We start from the raw sequence: 22,436 nt of genomic DNA, 5'->3' as shown, positions 1-22,436 counted from the left end.
GTGTCTTAAAAAAATGCTCAGGGCGATAATTTTCAAATGCCTTGTTATAATGCTTTTTACACAACAATCGCTTTGATAATACAGTTTGTAAAGTTTACTGCTCGTATTCGAACGATGCATACGCGTGGTTTTCAGTTCCAATAGCCACAGGGAAATCAATAATAATAAATGGTCACTAGCAATCTCAACCTCCCTATATTAGGAGTGTAGCGGAGTTCCTAGCACCCTAGGTTTCGTATTGTATATATTTCGTCAATAAATCTGTCTTCTGTACCTTTTGACATAAGTTTTTTATACATAACTGGAGAGACGTTTGGCCACAATCCCAGCTGATGTTAAGTGAGATGTAGCCTAATGGGGGACACGGCTGTCCAGGAGATGCCATTTCAACTGTCGCTTGAATGAACCCATAGGAAAGAACTCTTGAATGAACCCCCCTGCGTAGGAAAGCTGGAAGAGGGCAAGAAGTTTCACTCCTATGCTGTTTTTATAAAGAACGACGAACCAAATCGTGCAGTCTGGCACCTGGGGATGTCGACAACGAAGAGGTGAAACTTCAGCGTGCTTCTATATTAGCGTTGTTTGAAAGGGCATGAAGGAATAAGATTGTGAAAATATATACATAAACGTGTGACTAATATAAGTCTAGTTGATTAGTTAAAGCATCGACAGAATTATACTGGTATTGTCGTCGCTTTACTACATATATATCAAATTATAGAACAAAGCATACCGCAATAGCTTTTGACCCTAAAACAAACGATCGGACATAATAATTTCATTGTTCCATGTACTTAGTATCAGTTATAAACGTCGGAACAACAGTTAAGTGCAGCGTTAGCGGAAACCAGTTAAACTAAATTATGCATGGTTGTAAATGATCTACTCCTTTGTTGTTAAAAATTATGATGATATAGATTTTTGGTTCTAATTGTTAAAGTATTGTACATATTTTAAGTTAAAATCTAGCAAAAACTTGGTTTTTGTTATTTACGATGATTTACGCCTCATAAAAGCAATTCACGTTTAGTTGTTATTGAGTCAATTTTAATAAATCTCATATATGAAGTTTTAACCGGATATTTTGTACTAAATAGCAAGTACTAGCAAGCTGAATGCCCGCCTGTTACTCCTACAATAGGCCTCTGATTTATTGCTTCAACAACATGATACGCATTAAGCGCTGGGATTATTTAGGTACTTGTTTTTGTTTGAAATATTGTTGAGGCATAATGAAATGCTTTTGGCTTAAATTTGAACAGAGGTAAAGTTTATAAACAATCATTGAATATATTATCAGAGGTTTTCCCAGTTTGAATCTTATATACCGATAATACTAGTCCTGTGGTATACGGTGCTCTTAAAAATATTCTCGAATATTATATAGAAATAAAGGTATTATAATCAATAATGCAAATGTTATTGTGTGACAAGGTATGCCGTTATGAATGGCAGGATACACTCCTCACTACATAACAATACAACAACAGTCTTATCATCTTACATCTTTATACATATGTCACAATGATACGATATTTAAAAAAAAACGTTTGTATTAAGATAAAAAATACTGCGAATAAAGTCGAGTAATTCCTATCGAATGACGATGTTGCAGGTAACAGCTAGTACGTTGTTGAAAATATTACGTTTGTAAAATTATGGAAAATACAGCCTCATTTGAGTACGTAATAAGCACGAGTTGTAAGAAATCCAGTTTCCTCCCAAAATCTACCATGATATTAAAACCATCAATCTTAATTCTGAAACTCCAGAAAATTCATTAAAATTATATATATTCTACTAGCAGACCGGCCAAGCGTTGCTGTGGCTAAGGTTTTTGTTATATTACATAGTAGCAAACTATTCAAGGGAAACGGTAGGAGAACACCAGTCATGGGGACCACCATGCTTTTTTGGTGGTTATGCCATTCAATTGTAGCTTATGTGAAACGTTGGTACTTTCAACACAGCGCCATCTGCTAGAATTGTGACTATCAAATAATAAACAAATATTTTGCAATACAATAATATTGCTATCCTATCTTTTAAGTTGGATCAAACTACACACGGTGTGCAAATTTGATTGAAATCGGTTCGGTAGTTTAGGTGTCCATAGAGGTCAAACAACGTGACACGTAATTTATATATATTAAGATTAATACAAATTGTGTTTCGTTTAGGTGGCTAAAGTATGGCAATGAACTTCAAAATAAACTAAATAATATCAGCGTTTAGATAAGACTATGAAATCAGAAGGCAGATTATGCTTTAGATATCAAATGGCGAAGCTAATGACCCTCGCAAGGCCAAAGCCCTTCGCGGATAAAACTATAAAACCTTTTAGTAGTGTAGAGTGCGACTCACTTCCAACAAAATTATCGGTAAAGCGTATCATTATGACAATCAAGTTTTATGCATACTAGGTAATATTGAAGAAAAAACATGGAGTAATATATTGACGATATAATTGTGAGAAATCAAAATGGGTAGTGGAAAGTTTGGGTTCAACGGCAAAAAGGACAAAGTGGAGGATAAGACTGAGTTTAGTGTTAAGGAGAAATGTCGTAAATTGAAGAAGAAACTTAAGAAGACTGATGAAACACAGAAGACTGAAAGCGCGAAGGAGAAGACGATTTGGTGGAACCAATGCAGTGGACGTGAGTATAATTTAATTTAGTGGGTAATTTCCGAGAACTAAACGATTACACTCTCTGATTTCCTTTTAATTGGATTATTAATAAACATGTTTGACCCAAATTTAATGTTATGTCAGCAATATTTAAATAAGATAACTGTATTTACAGACGTATTTACAAATATTATGTCTTGTTTTTACAAATATTTGTAAGTAAATTTAAAACTCTCAAAACGCCAACTTGTTGTTTTGTCTTTACTTCGAACCTTAATTTTGCAATTTTGTTGATTCTGCTAGTTTTGACATATTTCTATTACGATATGAGCAATCGTTAACTAAAGCGATCAAGTTATTTCAAATGCTAAAGACTTATTCATAAAATCGTCCCTTCAAGGGCCGTCCGGCTTGCAACGCGTTTTGAATTCACAATGAAGGGAAATTAGAGTAGGTAACCAAGGTTCGAGCTTTTGAAATCGGTACCTATTCAAAGACAAGGTGCCGAGGTCGATACGACCTTACGTTGCCTTCAATTACATGTGGGCCCTTCTAAACATTACATTTCGACATTGACTTTCGAGTATAACCCTGTCCCTAATTTCTAACACATGAAACGGTTGCTTCATGTTGATAGAAATCAAAAGTGCATTGTGTGATCGTGAAATCTTTCCGATTTCTTTGTTTTCACTATTGCCGCTGGAAAAGTGTGTCAATGGAAAACGCGAGAGATTCCCGAGAAATCTATGCGCCCGAGTCGGTACGATGCCGTTACGCCCCTAACCACTTTCTAAACTTGCTTGCACACTTTACAGTCCAGGAACTAAATGATAGCTAAGTCATGAAAGTTGACGTGCTGACATTTCCTTATAAAGGAGATTGGTTAGTCATGACGCAGTTGACATAACTTTGAGTAAGTCGTTTCATACTGAATAGGAATATATGGCTTTTAGAAGAAATTGGATCACGAAATAGTCTACATATTGATACATTGATTTGAAATGTCATCAAATCCAATAAAAAAATCATTTATTCATACAGGTAACACAATGTGCACTTATGAACGTCAAAAAAGAAATATACATTAAATGCTTCTAATTTTACGTTTACTGCCAGTTCTCAAATCAAGGGCGTATAACGGAAGAGAAGAACTGGCAATAAATTCTCCGCCACTCTTTTTAATCGCCAAGTTTGTGTTTTACACAATGTTTGTAAGTAGCTGCAACCATAACACCATGTTCCACATGACATCTTAAGTAATTAATAGTTCATTAATAATAAGTTAAGTAATAATATGAAACGAATTATTCGTTCACTCACTGAATGAACATTGGTATAAATTAAATGAAACATTAGCAAGGAATACCTATAGATATCCTATCAAATTGTTACCTAGCTAGCAAAATCAGTCTGTACTATATATGATAGGGCATCAAAGTCTGTACCATGGCCTCAGCAAGGGTAATTCATAATTACTTTTAAATTTATGATATAAAGTAGAATCTTTATTTGTTTTTGCGTTAAGGTGTATCTTACAAAGCACAAAAATTTTAAGTAATGTGTATCAGTCTTGTTTTGACGGAAATGAAAATTGTGGCATACCTACTGGTTCACCTCGTTGCTTCGTATTTAATTTACTGGTACTTTATAAAACATCAATCTTCTTTTATAATTTTGTGAATTAAAAGGTTAACTGAAGAGTCCTCGATTTAAAAAGGCTATCGCGGAATTTAATTGGGTTTAATTCTGAATCATGATTTGAAATTATTGCTTTATAAATAGCATGTTTCAATGAGTTATTTTGACCTGCTTTATGAATTTTTCTTTAGCTCAATTAATTTTACTTCAGTAGTTTTACGTGTTGACTTGCAGGTCCTTGGTTTATTAAAAAATATTTTACTGTATATAGTATTTATGGTATACAAAAACAGATGCACAAGTTGAAGAAAATTAATCATTATCACTAAATGGCGTAATTGTCAAGGTACCAAAGCATTTGCTTTTTTTTGAAGTGAAAATTCTTTAGGCGAAAAATTTTACGGAACGTCACGAAGATGTGCAGCGTTTTTGTCGAAGAAAAGGGAGAGAGCGATTCAGAGAGAGTGAGAAGGGTGAATTACCTTTTAGAAATTCTCTTTTTAAAATTAAAATTTCGTAAAGAATTTATGAAATATTAGTATTTTATATTTTATGCAAAATAATTTATTGAAATCTCAAATGACGAATTGTATATTAAAATACCACGTGTTTTTATTATCGAAGAAATAAATTAAATTTATTATTTGTATAAATTTTCTACACTTTAAGGTTCTGTTTCACAATGTATGGATAAAGTACCAAATAGCTATGCAACACATAAATTATTTGGAAGATAATTATGTTATTTGACACTCCATCGGACTCATAACTTATGATGGACTTTCTGTGACGAATAGCGCTATGTGACACGCAACAATAGTGTTTATCCTACCAATAAGTAATAAATAGCTAATTTGGAACTTATGTAGAACTTATCCGTACATTGTGAAACAGACCCTTAATATTTTATTGACAATTGTAATCATGTGTATGAAGAATATGAGAGACTTCTTGACATACGACATACGATTCTGTCGTCTTCTAGTAGGCTCCCAATACAAAAACGTAATTAATATAAGGTTTAATATACAGCATTATTGAATTTTGTTACAGTGAGTGAAATCGACCAGTACCTTTGGATGGTAGGCGGTTCAGCTGGTGCCCTGGCTCTCACGGGCGTTGCAGCAGCGTCGGCCTTCTACCTCACCACACGCCCAAAGCCTGAGAAGCCACTCGTAACATTACACGAACAAAGCTTACTGGAACCAGTAAGTGTTTTATGATGTTTACTAATGTAAAAGGTCATTACACAATAGTATAAATAGGAATGAAGTAGCTAAAACATAGCATGTGCAACAATATTGAGGACCAACGTCGGTTGTAATGCTCCTCTACACAGATCTCTATCGACATTAAACGACGCTCTGAGGACATGCCAAGCAGATCCATTTAATGACAGTCTCCATCCGTGACCAATAGTGATAATTGCAAAGTAGAAAATTATTGTTTTTTTTTGTTTATATATATTTGTAAATTGCATGTTTGTATTTTTTTAAATCTAGTTTGTTTTTTACTTTTAATGTTGAAGTTATTTTCTCTTCATCATTGTAATGTTTCCCTTTAAATGTTGTGCACACTTGTTATTGATGCACATGCATGTATCTTGTTTTCTATGTTATGTGTTCTCTGTAAGTGTTTGTATGTGTTTCGTTAGTGTGCCTTTTAAAATAAAATAAAAAATATTGACGAATACAATTTTAACAGAAGTTCTCATCTTTCTTGTTTCGTCACAACACATGATCAAACATCATCAATGTTTAATCATTTGACAAAAAAAATAACTTTTTTTGAATTTAGGGATTTTTTTTAAACTTGACTAATTTAAAGTTAGCGAATAAACAGTTTAAAATAAAAAAATATTACAATTAATCACTTCCATGATTTAATGTTTTTACTGAATCTTTGCAATGTTTTCAGTTACTGCGCAAAACAAACAATAAACACTGCAAAAATATAAGTAATATTAAAAAACAAAGTCGTTAATTGTATACGTGTGTTTTTCCTACGGTCTTACTACGAATATTGAGCGAAAACAATAACAAAATTAACTTAAAACCTTCCGTACCATTCTGTACCAGGAAGTTCTGAGACTACATTTATACTTTATACTATAAAGCCTCAATTAGTTAATGTTTTGACATGTTTATGTATTTGCAAGGCGGTACGAGAGTGTGTTGTGTGACACACAAGTTCTGTGTTTTTAGGACGTCACCGAGATTATAACGTTATACTACGTATAAATACGATAATAATTAACACACTAACACACAAATAGGCATAACAATAAAAAAATGCCAAATGATATAAATAGACAGCCTTGCTGAGAGCTTTCTTCCAGACATCACCGACCAAAATTGACTTAAAAGATATTGAATACAGTATACGAGTAATAATTAATAACAACTCAACATTAACTTCTGCCAAAATAGTAACATCCCTGTTACCATGGTTACCATTATACATGAAATTTGGATCATTTTATCTCCGCCTATTTCTGTATTGTTATTCGTGTATCGCAGTACATTTTAATATTTTTATTATATAAATTGATCTCTGTATCACAGCAGGTGCGTCTTGTTTCCGACAGCTGTATGTGAACGTATGATTGATGTGTGACATTAATCAAAACCGCTATTTCATATTAAAGCTGTAGTATAGGAGTGTAGCTTATGTAATAATGAGGTGCGGAAATTGTCAATTCGATTAGTATATAGACATCAACATTGCTAATCAGTTTTATTATGCTGTACTATTTTGTCTCTTTCCATCAAATTATATTTACGCAATGATGAAAAGAGATAGACGAGTACTTAAATGTAAGCGGGGCAATTAGAAATTGTATAGTTTTTATGTGTCATTTGTCATATTTAATTTAAATCGTTTAATGTGTTTAAAAAAAAACTTCTTCTTAAAATGAATTCCGGATATTTTAAAGTAATTGCAAAATCCTGTACCTAAATTTTAATTTTAAATACACGTATTTAGTTTAAATTTTGACATTCGAATATGTAGACATTTAGATAATAATATCTTTCATCGCAACGAGATTTCTCAAGTAAAATCGTGGAAAGCATTTTAAAAAACGATGCTACAAGTGTTGAGTAATTTGAATGTTCAGACGAAAATGATAATATAGTTCATGACTGATAAAACATTTTGCGATTGCGATTAATAGGTCTATGATTGATAAGAATTTAAACTAAGCTTATGCACGTGATTAGTTTTAATGTTAAACTGTAATACGTGATAATCTATAGGCTTCTTACTAAATAAAGTGTTTTAGGAACAGAAGTATTAACTTGATCTATTCGTAAATTTCGTTATTAATTTTTTTTTAACTTTTTCTTGATTGCATTTGAGCAGTGTTGGCCTAGTCGCTTCAGCGTGCGACTCTCATACCTGAGGTCGTAGGTTTGATCCCCGGCTATGCACCAATGGAATTTCTGCGAACGGTGAAGGAAAACATTGTGAGGAAACCGACATACATGTCTTAGACCCAAAAAGTCGAGGGCGTGTGTCAGGCACTGGAGGCTGATAACCACCACTTGCCTATTAGATTTAAAAAATTATCATGAAACAGATTCAGAAATCTGAGGCCAAGACTTAAAGAGGTTGTACCGCCACTGATTTTTTTTTCTTGCATTGCATTGCATTAATTGTGATTGTCATTAAAAAAAATTTTTTTTAATTTTGTAAGCTCATTTAGTTTCGTACTTCTTGCACCCTTGGGGTTTCATTCCTGCCTAGGGTTGCGCAAAAGAGATCGCATGTTAGTAATAAGGCCGCCCGTAGCTAACAATGAAAGCCTCTAATTTTATTTGACTTAATGCAATGAAGTCAAATAAAATAAGCGCCAGATAAATATAGTCAAACTTTAATTAAATGCAATTTAATCCATTTACCACATCTAACTCGAAAAGGTCAATGTTCTAAATTCCCTAATGACCTAGGTTATTATATATTAGTACTAGTATATATTAGTACTGAAATCTCTCGAATGAATCCTTATAACAGGGTACCAAAGTTCAAGATATCCAATACAAAAACACATTTGGCACTGCGCATCTTCGAGCGATATTTTTAACTCATTGTAGCAAGAGCAACCCTGGTGCTCTCATGTCAGTCTCTACAGCTCTGTAGCGAAAGTGACACAGAATTTAAAAAAGTAAACATAATTGTGATTACGATTACGCAATAGTGATGGATATTGATTTTAGTGACTAAATGTGACTAGTTGAAATGACGTGCTGTACTTGCTGTGTAGGAGTTGCTCCTGTTCGAGCTCCAATCAGTCTTCTTGATCAATCTGATAGCATTAAAGTAAGTACATTATAAAGTACGAGTATATTTAGGCACCAATGATATAGCAATGACGAATTCGAAATAGATGTGCCTTCTAGCGTATTTGAAATAAACAGATCCGTACGTATACATTTAAAGATTTACTTTCGTTATGTGAATATGTCTATAAGATATCGTTATATATTATAAGACCTTTGTGGCGATATCTGTGCCAAAATTACGTTCGTGTTTGTAGGCGCAAAATATGCGGTTTAGACTTAGATTATTTCCTAATAGAATTAAATTAATCGCGTAGGGCACGATAAGAGCAGCCCTAACTCAGTCTCAGTTACCCCACGACGGCCCAAGCCGAGGTTCGAGTCTCGCAGGAGACGCCCTTGCGCTAGTCGCGGGAAAAATGCCCATTCAGGCCGAACTTCGATCGCCAAAACAGCTCCAGCTGAGCGTAAAGGCACTTAAGGCCAACAGCGAGATTCCTTAAAAAAAGTGTCCGTTTTTGCGGCCTGCAATCGATAAATTTGTTAAATAATTAACACTGAGTGTTCAATAAAATGTAACAATTTAAAAAGGAAAGTTAAATAGCCTTTTCAAGGACCATACTAAATGTCTGTTTCGAAATTTTTAATGACACGATAGTAACAACAATATTAAGAGATTTTTTTGTAAAAAAAAACGAAGATTTTTTCAATGAAAATGTATAAATGAAGCATTGTCACTTAAAGTTGTTTAATTATTATTTCAAACATAGGTCCATAGTTACACAAATTAATAAAAAAGTTAGTAAAGATAGTAATTCTAGAACATTCCTCGTGGTCTAACTATGTTCTAAGTATATTATAAATTAAAAGTTGCACGGTCTTATGTAGTTCCTAAATCAGCTTACTCATTGTGTTTGCTATGTTAATAAATATTGCGTCGATGGAAATGTTTATTTCTTCACCACCGAGTTATGAAGTTCTTAATGGAATTTAGACCTAGATTTATGCATTCACAACAAACATAAATTTTGTGAAAGTGCAAAATAAATCAACGCAAATTATCAATTGATTTACGGCCAACATCGGGACAGGAAATGAAACAAGATACTTCCTGTTTTTATAAACAATAATAACATTCTTGTTGAGCAAAAAGAAAATCGGTTACATTAAAAACTTTAAATAGAAGACCCGTATTAATTCCATCATTTACAAAACTCGATGTTTCGAGTGTGAAGAGACTGATTTGAATACATTTTATCAATTTATCAAAGGCCCATCAAGCCTATAAGTCGTTGTACAGAAAGAAACCAGTGGAAGCAGATAGTACGCTCATAAATGAGCCACCGACTAAAGAGAGATCGCCTACCTATACTTCAATTAGTATCCTATTAAATAATCTTTAGTAACGTCAAATCATATCAATCAATACTTACGTTTAAGTTTTGAAAGAATTCATCTCCAGATTTAAGATAATTTGATGCTCCTTGATATTGTTTTCAAAGTCAAATCATTTATTTCAATTAGACCATCTAAAATGGCCCTTTTGAACGTCAAAAAAAAGGTAGTTTAGGTAGGTAGTCTCTTCCAAAAGGTAGTTTCGTGTGGAGAAGAATGGAAAGGAAACTCCACACTTACTCTTTTAAAATAGGTTTACATACTACTATGTCTAAAAATGTGGCTTTTGAATCTCGGTACATAATCTATATTGATAATTTAAACAGACACAGATTTACTTATTCGGTTTATTAGAAACACAATTTAAAACAATGTTTACATTCTAGCAGCCGTACTACTCCGAGTAGTTAGCGTAAATTTTATTAAGTAATAATTCAATTTCAGTTTCAAATCTAACAGTTTTTAAATATCATAGCTGAGTTACACCGTCCTTTGTACGTTCGTTAATATATATATATCTATAACATCACTACGTATATATTACGATATGGTAATTACGTATCTTTAGTTTTTCATAATGATATTATTTATTTTGGCAAACCACTCGGTCACGGGACTACGAGTAGGGTAGCAAAAATGCTGTACTACATATTTCTCATACAATGTCGCGTTAGTGACTCATATATTTGGGGAAATACTTTTACAAAGCTGTAATTTATCTTCCAGCGGGTATGCGAGCGGGTATAATTTGTATGAATATTGCATATTCATTGAATATTAAATGAAATTGCCTGCAAACTAAGTCTCTATGTGCCTTATAAAAATACCTAGATGCTGTGAGAGAGTGTTTTAGTGGTCCTTTTAGGGAAAAGTTAATGATTGACTTTTATATATGTGTGCATGAAAGTAGCAAACCATTTCTTCATGTGTTGATTAAACTATGTCTCTAATTTCCGAAATACTGTCGACTAATCTTAGACTAATTTCTAATAAAAAAATAGATTAAAATGAAAATTTTGCTTTTATGCATGGCCTTAAATACGGATTCTCCCTCAAAGGTCGGCAACCTCACCAACATAGGTGTCTATGGGCAGCATGTAATTGCCTGTAAAAGCTAGTGTCCCGTGAGCTCTTTTTATGAAAAAAAATAGATCAAAAACATGAAAAAATTGTGGTTTATGGTTCAACGCTTATAACCTTGTTACTCCTATCTTCCTCTTCTATTTTAAGAATTAAATCTACGTATAGTTTCAAGAGATGTTTACCTCATTATTCTAGATGAAATTTGGCATAATATTTGACAGCGTTGATGACGAGAGTGTAGCAATATAATTTTAAAAGTAACTAATAAAAAAAAGTTACTCATGATTTTATTGATTTAATGATTTATTTTAAGACTTGAGTGCTTCTGAATTTTATCTCCTACGTTTTAAAACATAAAAAAATATAGTTTACTACCATGATCCGTAGAATTCACGTATGTTATGCGGAAACAACTCTAGCCAAATTTTACAATGTCAAGTATTCCTATAATAGCATTATCAATGGAGATGTATTTTTCTATTTAACGTTGAAACTATTTTTTTATATACAGCTCCTATAAAACCTTAGGGAATGGGGCATAGAGATTGATGTATTCATGATATATCTATTACCATTATGTTGATTGTAAGCAATGAATGGACCGCCATTAATATTATTCGTGTATAGACTCGCAAAGTACATGTTTTAATATGTTATAAATTTTTCCAATGTTGTGCATTAAAATTTGTGTTTGTACTGAAAGGCTAGGTATATAATTATTAGTTTAGCCCTTTGTTTCTGTCAGTTAAATATTCTTTATTGTCTGTATCTGACTAAAATATGAACAGTTCTACTGTACCTTTGACTATTGTCAAAGTATTTAATAACTGGGAACTATAAACAATCTGAATCACGGAGTGTATAATCGTAATATATATAAATTACATGTCACGTTGTTTGTCCGCTATGGACTCCTAAACTACCGAACCGATATCAATCAAATTTGCACACCGTGTGTAGTTTGATCCAACTTAAAAGATAGCTTACATCTCAATTTATACCCGCAATATTATTTTATTGCAAATATTATTTATTATTTGATAGTCACAATTATAACAGATGGTGCTGTGTTAAAAGTACCAACGTTTCACATAAGCTACAATTTAATGGCATAACCAGCAAAAAAGCATGGTGGTCTCCATGACGTTCTCCTGCCGTTTCCCTACCATGTAATATAAGAAAAACCTTAAGCCTATGATCGACGGGCGAGTAAGACCGTGGTTTTAAATACCGACGAACTTGGCTCGCGGCTCGTTGGTGCTGATCGATTAGCAAGCAAAACAGTCGCAAACATGTCTTGTTCCGAGTCTGAAGCCTATCTCGCCATGGGATAAATAAATTTTATGTTTTTATTTTTTTATTATTTTAATTTTTAATGATTTTTTTTCTTAATATCGGTTATATCCGAGTTTGGTTCATATTTTTTTGCAATATCCACGAGTTTATTATATGCTGCAAGCCTATTTGCTTTGTTTTTATACTCGCTTGATTTAGTTTGCCATAAACAGGGACAGTCTCGAAAGGCATTTATAAATCTAATATATAAAATTCTCGTGTCACAGTTTTCGTTGCCATACTCCTCCGAAACGGCTCGACCGATTCTTATGAAATTTTGTGTGCTTATTGGGTATGTCTGAGAATCGGACAACATCTATTTTTCATCCCCCTAAATGTTAAGGGTAGTCCACCCCTAAATATTTTATTTTTATTTTTAGATATTTTTTTATGATACAGCATTAAAAAATACATACAACCCCTAACTTTCACCCCTCTACGATCAACCCCTATTTTTTTATTATAAATGGCAAAACGACGTTTGCCGGGTCAGCTAGTTGTATTACAAAATCGTGGCTGCAAGTACGTAGATCCATTATTGTGACACGGACTGAGCACGCACGCGAAGTTTGTAGTAGGTAGGTACTAGGTACACAGCTCTTCTGGCGCACATGCGTCCTCTAGCGCTGTCGCCGAAAAGTGACGGCTCGGCTCGCCGGCCGTGATCGACACGCGGTTTTGCATGGCGAGCCGAGTAAAAAATATAACACGACGACAAGCCGCGAGCCAGGCTCGGCGGTATTTAAAACCGTGGTTTTGCAATGATACACCGGCGAGCTTTACCGACGAGCCATAAAACCGCGGTCTTACTCGTCCGTCGATCAGGCCCTTTAGTCGCAGCAACGCTTGGCCGGTCTGCTAGTTATAGATATATATCTTTTATTCGTGATAAAAGTAATAAAACTGTTGTTTTAAAACATTCTAAGGGATATTGAGTAGGATGAATCGAGTAGATCTAAATATATTACAGACAGCATGTGTGTTATGTACCGAATTTTGTTATAAATAACTACGATCGTGTCACCGCACAACTGTCCACACAATATTTTAAAACGATGTCTATTTCCCTACAACCTTGTCTTTGAGACACAAGAATAAATTCTAAAAATAATCGTCGTCTTCGAGAATTAATGCAAGCTTATTCCTGGCTTTGGTAAAAGACTGCATTATAATTTATAACTGAAACGAATTCTTTTCTTTGTTTAAATATCCAAATTCAGAAACTTTTCTTATTTGATGTTTGCATCAATGTGTTAACTATGAACATTTCTAAGCACTAAGGGCCGTTCAAGTATTACGTAAGCAGTATAGGGGGAAAGGGGGTCTTTGATTTTCTTATTTGGTGATTACGACAACAGTAATTATTTACTTTTCTACACATATTACCCACACATTGTCTATGCTTGAAAACGAAATGCATTTTAGAGGATTCATACAAAAAATTAATACGTTTATGTACTATTATTTTTAAAAGCTTTGCTTTCTTTTGCTTATAAGAGGAGGGGGGGGGGGATAAATCCAGTAAATCTGCATACGTAATACTTGCGTTGTTAAATTAGCTATAACCTAGCTGGTAGGAAGATAACCTTATATATATATATATATATATAGGACTTTAAAATATAAATAAGACATCAGTGTAGGCTTTCTTACAATGTAGTAGCGTCATTACATCTGCGTGGATTGTAATGAAGGCTCTATAAAACATGACAAAATATCTGTGCCCTATAAAACCATAGTACTAAAAAAACAAACAAAGCCAAAAACATTTCCTATTAAAACAAACCTTATAATGGAAATTAATTGTTTCTGTCGCGCCCCTCTTTTGATAGTGATGGAAAATCGATCGCTCGTGCCACTTAACGAAAGTTCCCATAGCTGTGCTGCGATACGGTTATCAAAGTTTCCGTTAAAAAACACGTTTAAATGATATAGTTAAGTTAAAGGCATGAAGGCACAATGTATTCAACAATTAATATAATTAGTAAATCTAACGAATTACTGAATATATTATATATATTTTTGCGATTTGGGTTCCTTGTAAGTAGTTGATAGCACATCTTAATGGTCTAAGATCCCGCTGCAGGATTGGTGCGCTCATCGACTATTTGTTTAAAACCAAATTTTTATGTTTATTTATAATTAAGAGAATACATATTTACTAGGGTGCCTATCAAAATTTGGCCGCCATTATTTTTAATTAAATTATTTTTAATTGATTTTTGGTAAAAAATTTCGTTCATTTATTATTTAAATAAAATAACGTCTACATCACGGGAATTAATATGAAGGTTCTAAAAAATCACGGGTGCCGTTGCGCACCTGGCCGCACCTCTTTGCAGCCAGGTGTAAACAGGTATGATTTCGATAAATTTATACGTTTATAACCTATTTTTATTAATTATATGTCAAATTGAAGCTAATTTTTTTCTATTATTTATCATATAAAGTTGCTTAATTAAATCTGGCCGCAAATAAGGGCTACTGGCTGTTAAAGATAATAAATATTTAAGGTAGAGTGAAAGAGAGTTAGCGCGTAACATCATTTGTCAGACGAGGACAGCGATTGTCGGCTGTGCGACGCTTTTAAGCCATTGCGCATGCGTCGAATGTCAGTGTTCTCAAACTGAATAGATGCAACATTTTTATTCTAACATAATAAACCACGCTGTTTTGGAGTTCGTAATAAACAACGTTTTATATTTACATTGTTATTTTATTTGTGCATCTAAAAATTATTATATTAATTAATGTAAAATAAAATTGATAAAGATGAAGTCGTGTTTTTTATGTAACGAAAAAAGCAATGTACTCGACTTTAATAATGTATCATTCCAAAAGTGCTCGCTAATGTTATTGTTTCGTCGTAAAAAAAAATATAAATATCATGACCTTTTATTAACAATTGACTCTACTAATGATTTTGGATATCATTCAGAGTGTCTAAAAAAAATTGTGGTTCTGAAGCAAAAAGATAAACAAGAATTTGAAGATTTTTACAAAACACAAACCGTAAGTAAAAGTTGAATTGAATTTAAGGGTGAGATCTATAGTGCGCACTTGGACTTTGCTCAGACTTTACTTACGAAAAACACTAAGGTTAAACTATGATTTAGTATATTTATAGACATTTTAACGGTGAGATTAAGCTAAGCTCAAGCTAAGACAGAAATTGATGTTTCATTTCATGCAATACCTTCTTTATTATCCTTTAAAAAAGTAAAGAATGGTTATAGTTAAGTCTGAGCAAAGTCTAAGTGCGCTCTATAGATCTCACCCTAAGAATAATATAGGTTATAGTTGCAATATAAATGACACAGTTCTAACTTTGAAGTTTTTTTGTTAAAAAATTTTTTTTTATTTCTTATTTTTGTATAAAAATTAATTACTGCATTTATCAAAAAATTCACAATTTAACAAATATAATTTGATTAATGTCCTTTTTTTTTTCAAAATGTAATTAGTAAAAATTTTTTTTTTGTTGTTTATCATTAAATTTTTTTTTCTTTGTTATATTAATAACTTATAAAAAAAGGGTGCGTGTACTTACGTACGCGCGTAAGAAGTTATACTTCTTTGGCTTTCTTAATTTTTTTAAATATTTAATATTTAGTATATTATTCAATTATTAATTAATATTAATAATAATACTTATTATTATTTATTATTAGGGGAGCGTGGGGCTTGTTGTAACAGGGGTAAATAGTAACAGACCTTTTTCAATAGGAATTTGAATTTTATTCACGTTTTTTTTTTACCTAATCTTAAACTTATAACGTGCCACGCCACTTTACCACAGCCAGGGTCCCGCCAGGCGGCTCAGTGAGTGGGTGTGTGCAAACGCTTTATTGTTGACAGGTAACCTATAATTTTACTAACGTAAATTTTTGGTTAGTTTCACTATTTTCGTAGCTTTGAAGTTTTATGTATTTTATTTTATGCTAAAATATAACTATTTATGATGTTGTATAACAGTTTTCAAGATTACTAAGTTGATTTAATAGTTATCGTGATAAATATTAAGAACTATATCAAGGGGCTAGTTGTAACAAAACCTCGGGGTTTGTTGTAACATGTTACAATATGCCCCCAGATTGCTGTAAGTTACTGACGGCCAATGTTCAATTTTCCCCGGCTTAAATACTCAGAAATGTTCTTTCGCGGTGGACCTCAAGATTGCATTGGAGCTGGTAATTCTTCAGGGTGGATGACTGATAAAGAATGTTTGATTTTTGTAGATCATTTTATCAAAGACGCGAAACCTACCAAGAAAGAGACAGTTCTGTTACTGCTTGATAACCATGGCTCACATGTGAATATTGCAGTTGTCGAAAAAGCCAAAGAAAACAATGTTGTCATGTTATAGTTTCCCTCCAATTGCTCCCACAATTTGCAACCTGTAGGAGATGTAGGAGTCTACGGCCCTTTTAAAAACTACGTGAACAGAGCACAGACTTCATGGATGTATAATAAGTGCCATGTTGACATGATATAAGTACCTTATATACTTCATGACATGATATAAGTACCTTATATATATTATACTTCAGTACAGAATAAGAAAGATAGTTAAAATCTTAAATCTTTAATTTGTTGATTATATTTTTTTTCCAGTTAACTATTTCATAAAAAACACTTTATAGAAATACCTAGTTAGTTTCTGTTATATATACAAAGCAAAATGATCCAAGATGTGAAAAAATTAAACAATTGAAGGTGTCATTTTTGTTGTTACTACTTGCTCCAGCAGATGTTACAACTAGCCCCAACCACGGGGTAAGTTGTAACACTTCCCTTTTTTCAAAAAAATAATAATTGTGAGATAGTTGCCTGTAGATTTGATAATATTTCGATTAGACTTCATAGATAAATAGTTAGAGTATCGATCAAAATTTATTTAGTAGTAATTTAGCCAATACACATCATGATATTCAATTATTTGTTAAAATTGTTACAACTAGCCCCACTAACGTTCGACGCATGCGCAATGGCTTAAAAGCGTCGCACAGCCGACAATCGCTGTCCTCGTCTGACAAATGATGTTACGCGCTAACTCTCTTTCACTCTACCTTAAATATTTATTATCTTTAACAGCCAGTAGCCCTTATTTGCGGCCAGATTTAATTAAGCAACTTTATATGATAAATAATAGAAAAAAATTAGCTTCAATTTGACATATAATTAATAAAAATAGGTTATAAACGTATAAATTTATCGAAATCATACCTGTTTACACCTGGCTGCAAAGAGGTGCGGCCAGGTGTGCAACGGCACCCGTGATTTTTTAGAATCTTCATATTAATTCCCGTGATGTAGACGTTATTTTATTTAAATAATAAATGAACGAAATTTTTTAACAAAAATCAATTAAAAATAATTTAATTAAAAATAATGGCGGCCAAATTTTAATAGGCACCCTAGTAAATATGTATTCTCTTGATTATAAATAAACATAAAAATTTGGTTTTAAACAAATAGTCGATGAGCGCACCAATCCTGCAGCGGGATCTCGTACTATAAGTATTCATACAGTGTTTTGTTAAACACATTGTTGACAATATGTATAGAAGATATTTTTGTCCAAAATTCGAATTTGATTAGTCCTTACGAAACTTATTGACACGGTACATTATCCTTCTTGAATATTGTTCATTTGTTTTTTTCAAAAAAGATGCTAGCCAAAAGCAATAAGTTAATTTGACATTGAGTGATTTTCAGTAATCATTAATGTTATATCTTCCTGATTTATGTAACTATATATAATATATTTAATTGTATGTTCTAAACTGATCATATTATGTAAATGGATTATGGAATACGGGTTTCCGCTTGTTAGAAGGATTCAGTTCAGAACAATGACCTCTATATGCATATAAATGTGTATGACAGGTCACCCTAGGTGATGCTAAGACACATTTCTGTGTCTGCATTTCATTAGTATTAGACTAATTTCACTCGACTCGCAATTCTTATGTGGGTTCAAATTCCGGCACAATTGTTTCTATGTGCGTTATTAACACTTCTTACGATGTATGAAACATATCAAACAAAGTCGACGGCGTGTATCAGCCACAGAAGGCAGAAATTGGAAGAAATAGAAGATGTAAGGCCAAGACCGAGAGTTGTAGCTTTTTACATTTCTATATATCTAGCTGTCAGATTTTATATGCCTTCCAAACAAAAACAGTATTTTTTACACGCTTTATATTAGCTTCACCTGTATGTATGTATGTATGTAACCGACTCCTTCGGACTCGATTTTGACCCACTTTTAACGGACAGATTTAATTCAAACTTTGCGCACCTGTCAAAGATCGATGACAATGCAATAATCCGAAAAAAAAATGAAAAAAAAATAAAAAAATTAAATAGCGTGGGGCGCTCTGTGCCATATTTTTCGTCTATAGAGCAACCCACGCTTTTTCACAATAATACCAGTATTTTTTGTTCATTACCATTTTCAGCCTAAATTAGGAATTATTTTTCACTTTTTAGTTTGATGTGCTTTAAAAGCGTGTTTTTTAGTTTTTTTTAACTATATTTATTCCCGAGAAAATTCTCCCATATAATGCGCGACGTTAAAAATAATATATAAATAATAATAAATGGAAAGCGCTAATATATTCATCGGAACAGCTGTTTGTAATAATATTATTGGGAATTTTAGCGTTTCCTGTAGTGTCCGGAAGTGATTTACATCCTACTTTCGGTATTAAGGTTGTTTGTATGTCATATCTTTATAACTAGCATTAATTTCCATTCAATGAGTTGTGTACGGCTTTTTATGTGTCATCCTCAATAAACGATTATTGTTTTAGATCGATGTTTCACTATACTAAAACTTTTAATTCGATTCCAGATTTGACAATTTCAGTGTTGCAACGTTATGAGAATGTACTAAATAGTGACGTTGCGAAATTATTCGATACGGAAATGGAATATTTCCGGATCGATTCCTCTGGTTTATAGTAGTATATCTAAACAACTACTACTTTAATAGAAACTAAGTATATCAGGAAATTAAATATTTCTGAACGGATAATTTAGTTATGACGATTAATTTTATTAAGGACCTGAGAGTTTTCTTTGAAAATGTGATGATGAATGAACATGAAAATATTAACTTATTATAAATAAAGCAGCGGTTACTAATTAATAAATAACGATGTATTTATTTAAAGAAAAATCAATAATTTAGTCTTTAGTTGACATACTAATATTATCATTACATAAACATAAATCGCGATTGTTTATAAATCTTTGTGTTCATCACTACACTATTATATGTGGTATCATTATTTTAGAAAATGATAGTAGCTAATGTCAAATGTGCAATCGAAATATAAGTCGTGGTATAAATATAATGTTCATTGTAACTTATATTTTATAATTAAAACCCAGCCAATTAATATATTGACTAAAGTCTAATTAACCTTGTAATTATTTCAGGGTCCAGAATTAGTTCGTGTATCGAAATTCTACAAAGAAGCAAAGAATGGCAGGTTCTTGCGGTATCTTCACGACGACACGCGCACGCTGTACGAGACTTTTCGCAGAGGTGTTAAAGAATCAAGTTAGTACCACAATTTCTACTTTACTGATAAATAATAAATACAGCAAGAATATTAAAAAAATACAATTGTACCACATGCGACGATAAATGTGACGATTTGATTTGAGAAACCCCATTAACAGTACCCAATACTTTTAATACTTCAAAAAGGTTGGGGGTTCTTTAGTTGGCTTTATTTAATGTTTATAAGGGCGTGGTTTTGACATTATTTAGCGCTAGTCTTAGCCTATCTTACACTAAGATACCCGGTATTTGTAACCGCATTTTCGGTACCGATACTTTAAAATTCAAATAAAATCATTAAATACTGACTTTTCTTTTAAATTTTTTCATATGGTTAATTTTTAAAGTTAAAAAACTAAGTATTGCCCGCGTGACTGCTTTCGTGGCAATAAAAAAGTATAAAAAGATGTACGGACACACTTGTTTTATACAAAGATTGTTTGAAAGAATTTATTTAATTAAAAGACCTAACGAGTGGTCAGTATCGCGAACAATAAACATGGGGTACTTGACAGCCTTTCTAGACTTGATTCATACTAAGTAATAAATAACGTGGACATGTAATTACAAACTTACAATTCTCATAGCGACTGAAGGGCTCTCATTAAAGTTGTACGCGATAAACACAATAATAATAGTGTTTTATCATTCTTGGAGTTGTTTACATGTTTGTAACACTTGAAAGGAGTTCTTAAATGTGATCTTGATGATAAGGAAATGAAAACGAATGAATAATTGCAAAAATAGCGAGTGGTAACAATTATTGTTGTTATTGTATTGTTTAACCTTACTTGTAAAGTTCAAGAGATCGATCGATGCTATTGCCTACCTATGTAAAGAGTTTTAATAATAATTCTTTATTTGCAATTTTTTTTAAGACAATTCACACCAATTGACCTAGTCCCATGCTAAGCTGGTGAAGCTTGTGTTATGGGTACTAGGCAACGGATATACATACATTTTTTAGATAGATAGACATATAAATACATATTTTTAACATCCAAGACCTAAGCACAACACCATATGCTCATCACATCGATGTTCGTCTCAGCCGGGGATCGAACCCGGGACCCATGGATTCGCAGTCAGGTGTACTAACCACTAGACCAATGAGTCATCAAAATAATACGGTGTAGGTACAATACATAGCTGGTTTAATTTGATTTTATTCACATGTTACATGACATATTATTTAGCCTGGCCTTGTAAATTAATTCTTCCTCGCTTGACGGAAAAGTTCCGGCCTAATAGCCCTCAGTTTTAAAATAAATACGTTACGTCAACCTTAATCTCAACCTTTGCAAAATATACATTTTATACAAATTCCGAGAAGATTAGGACGCGCAGCTATTGTAGCTACAAAGTTTTAAGAATTAGTTGAATTTTATACTAATACTTAGGGAACTTTGACTCTTATATGTAAAAATCATACACCTGTTCCATCCTAATAATCTAAGTATTTTGTGAAGTGAAATTGTAATTATGACGCTATATTAAGTATCGTAACCCAGACACTAGATTTGCCTAAAGGTGCTTGCCTAAAGTCTCGTCGATTTCTTCACGATGTTTTGCGACCGATGTATGAGTAATAGGAAAAAACTCTGATGTATTCGATCGCACGACCTCAGGTAATCAGCTCTCAAGAGTCAGGCGCTCAATTACATGGAAAACTCATTAACATGAAGCTTCCTCTCAAAATTATTTTATATAGTGGCTTTAGCGTTCAACTCTTATTCCTGAGGTCGTCCGCTTAAATTGACGTCTTTTATGTGAGCATGTGTTGTTCGGTGAAGGAAAACATCGTGAGAAAACCCTTAATGAAATGCCTTAGACCCAAAAAGTCGCTGATCTACTTGCTCGTTAGAAAACATTTTTACCAAAAACATACAGAAATCTAATGCCAAGAGCTAGAGGGTTGTAATGTACCTGGTTTTTTTAATGATTAAAAAGTCAAAAATTATTTAATCATATAGGTAACACAATGTACACTTATGAACGTCAAAAACGAAATGTATATGAAATGCTTCTAACTTTACATTTAGTGCCAGTTCTCAAATCAAAGGCGTAGAACGGAAGAGAAGATAATAAACTCTTCGCCACTCTTTTTAATCGCCATGGTTTTTTTAACACAACGTTTGAAGGAGCTGCAACCATTACACCATGTTCCACATGACATCTTAAGCGATCAATAGTAAAATTTGATTGTCTTTGACTGTATGTTTTTTCTTCAGATAATGGCAACTGTCTCGGTTGGCGCGACGGACCAAATAAGCCGTACGTGTGGCAGACATACAATGAGACCCTTCTGCGGGCTAAAAACTTTGGTTCGGGCCTGCTATGCCAAGGCGTTGCCCCGGGCCAAACCACCTTTGTCGGTGAGTACTGTAGTACATAAGGAACTTTAAAGTATAAAAAAAAATATTCACAATAATTTATTAAAAATATTCTTTTCTATTTTATTTTAATTATTTCCAAATTATAGAGATATGATTTGCGAGAG

General features: G+C 32.9%; 1 protein-coding gene across 2 annotated transcripts in view; it reads left to right on the top strand.

Moving 5' to 3' along the window:
- The window catches only part of LOC125060718 (long-chain-fatty-acid--CoA ligase 5), a 40,296-nt gene that overhangs the window by 4,686 nt on the left and 13,174 nt on the right, over window positions 1-22,436 (top strand). The window contains exons 2-5 of one of the 2 annotated variants that reach the window (XM_047665743.1): window positions 2,424-2,657; window positions 5,321-5,475; window positions 19,810-19,933; window positions 22,168-22,311. In XM_047665743.1, coding sequence (XP_047521699.1) covers window positions 2,483-2,657; window positions 5,321-5,475; window positions 19,810-19,933; window positions 22,168-22,311 — 598 coding nt within the window. In that variant the 5' untranslated portion in view covers window positions 2,424-2,482. Of the gene's footprint in view, window positions 1-2,423; window positions 2,658-5,320; window positions 5,476-8,358; window positions 8,588-19,809; window positions 19,934-22,167; window positions 22,312-22,436 lie in introns of those variants that run through there. The other variant, XM_047665744.1, reaches the window with a different exon arrangement.

This window comes from Pieris napi, chromosome 22, assembly GCF_905475465.1.
Source record: "Pieris napi chromosome 22, ilPieNapi1.2, whole genome shotgun sequence".
NCBI lineage: Eukaryota > Metazoa > Arthropoda > Insecta > Lepidoptera > Pieridae > Pieris > Pieris napi.
This window is presented reverse-complemented; position numbering and strand designations above follow the sequence as displayed.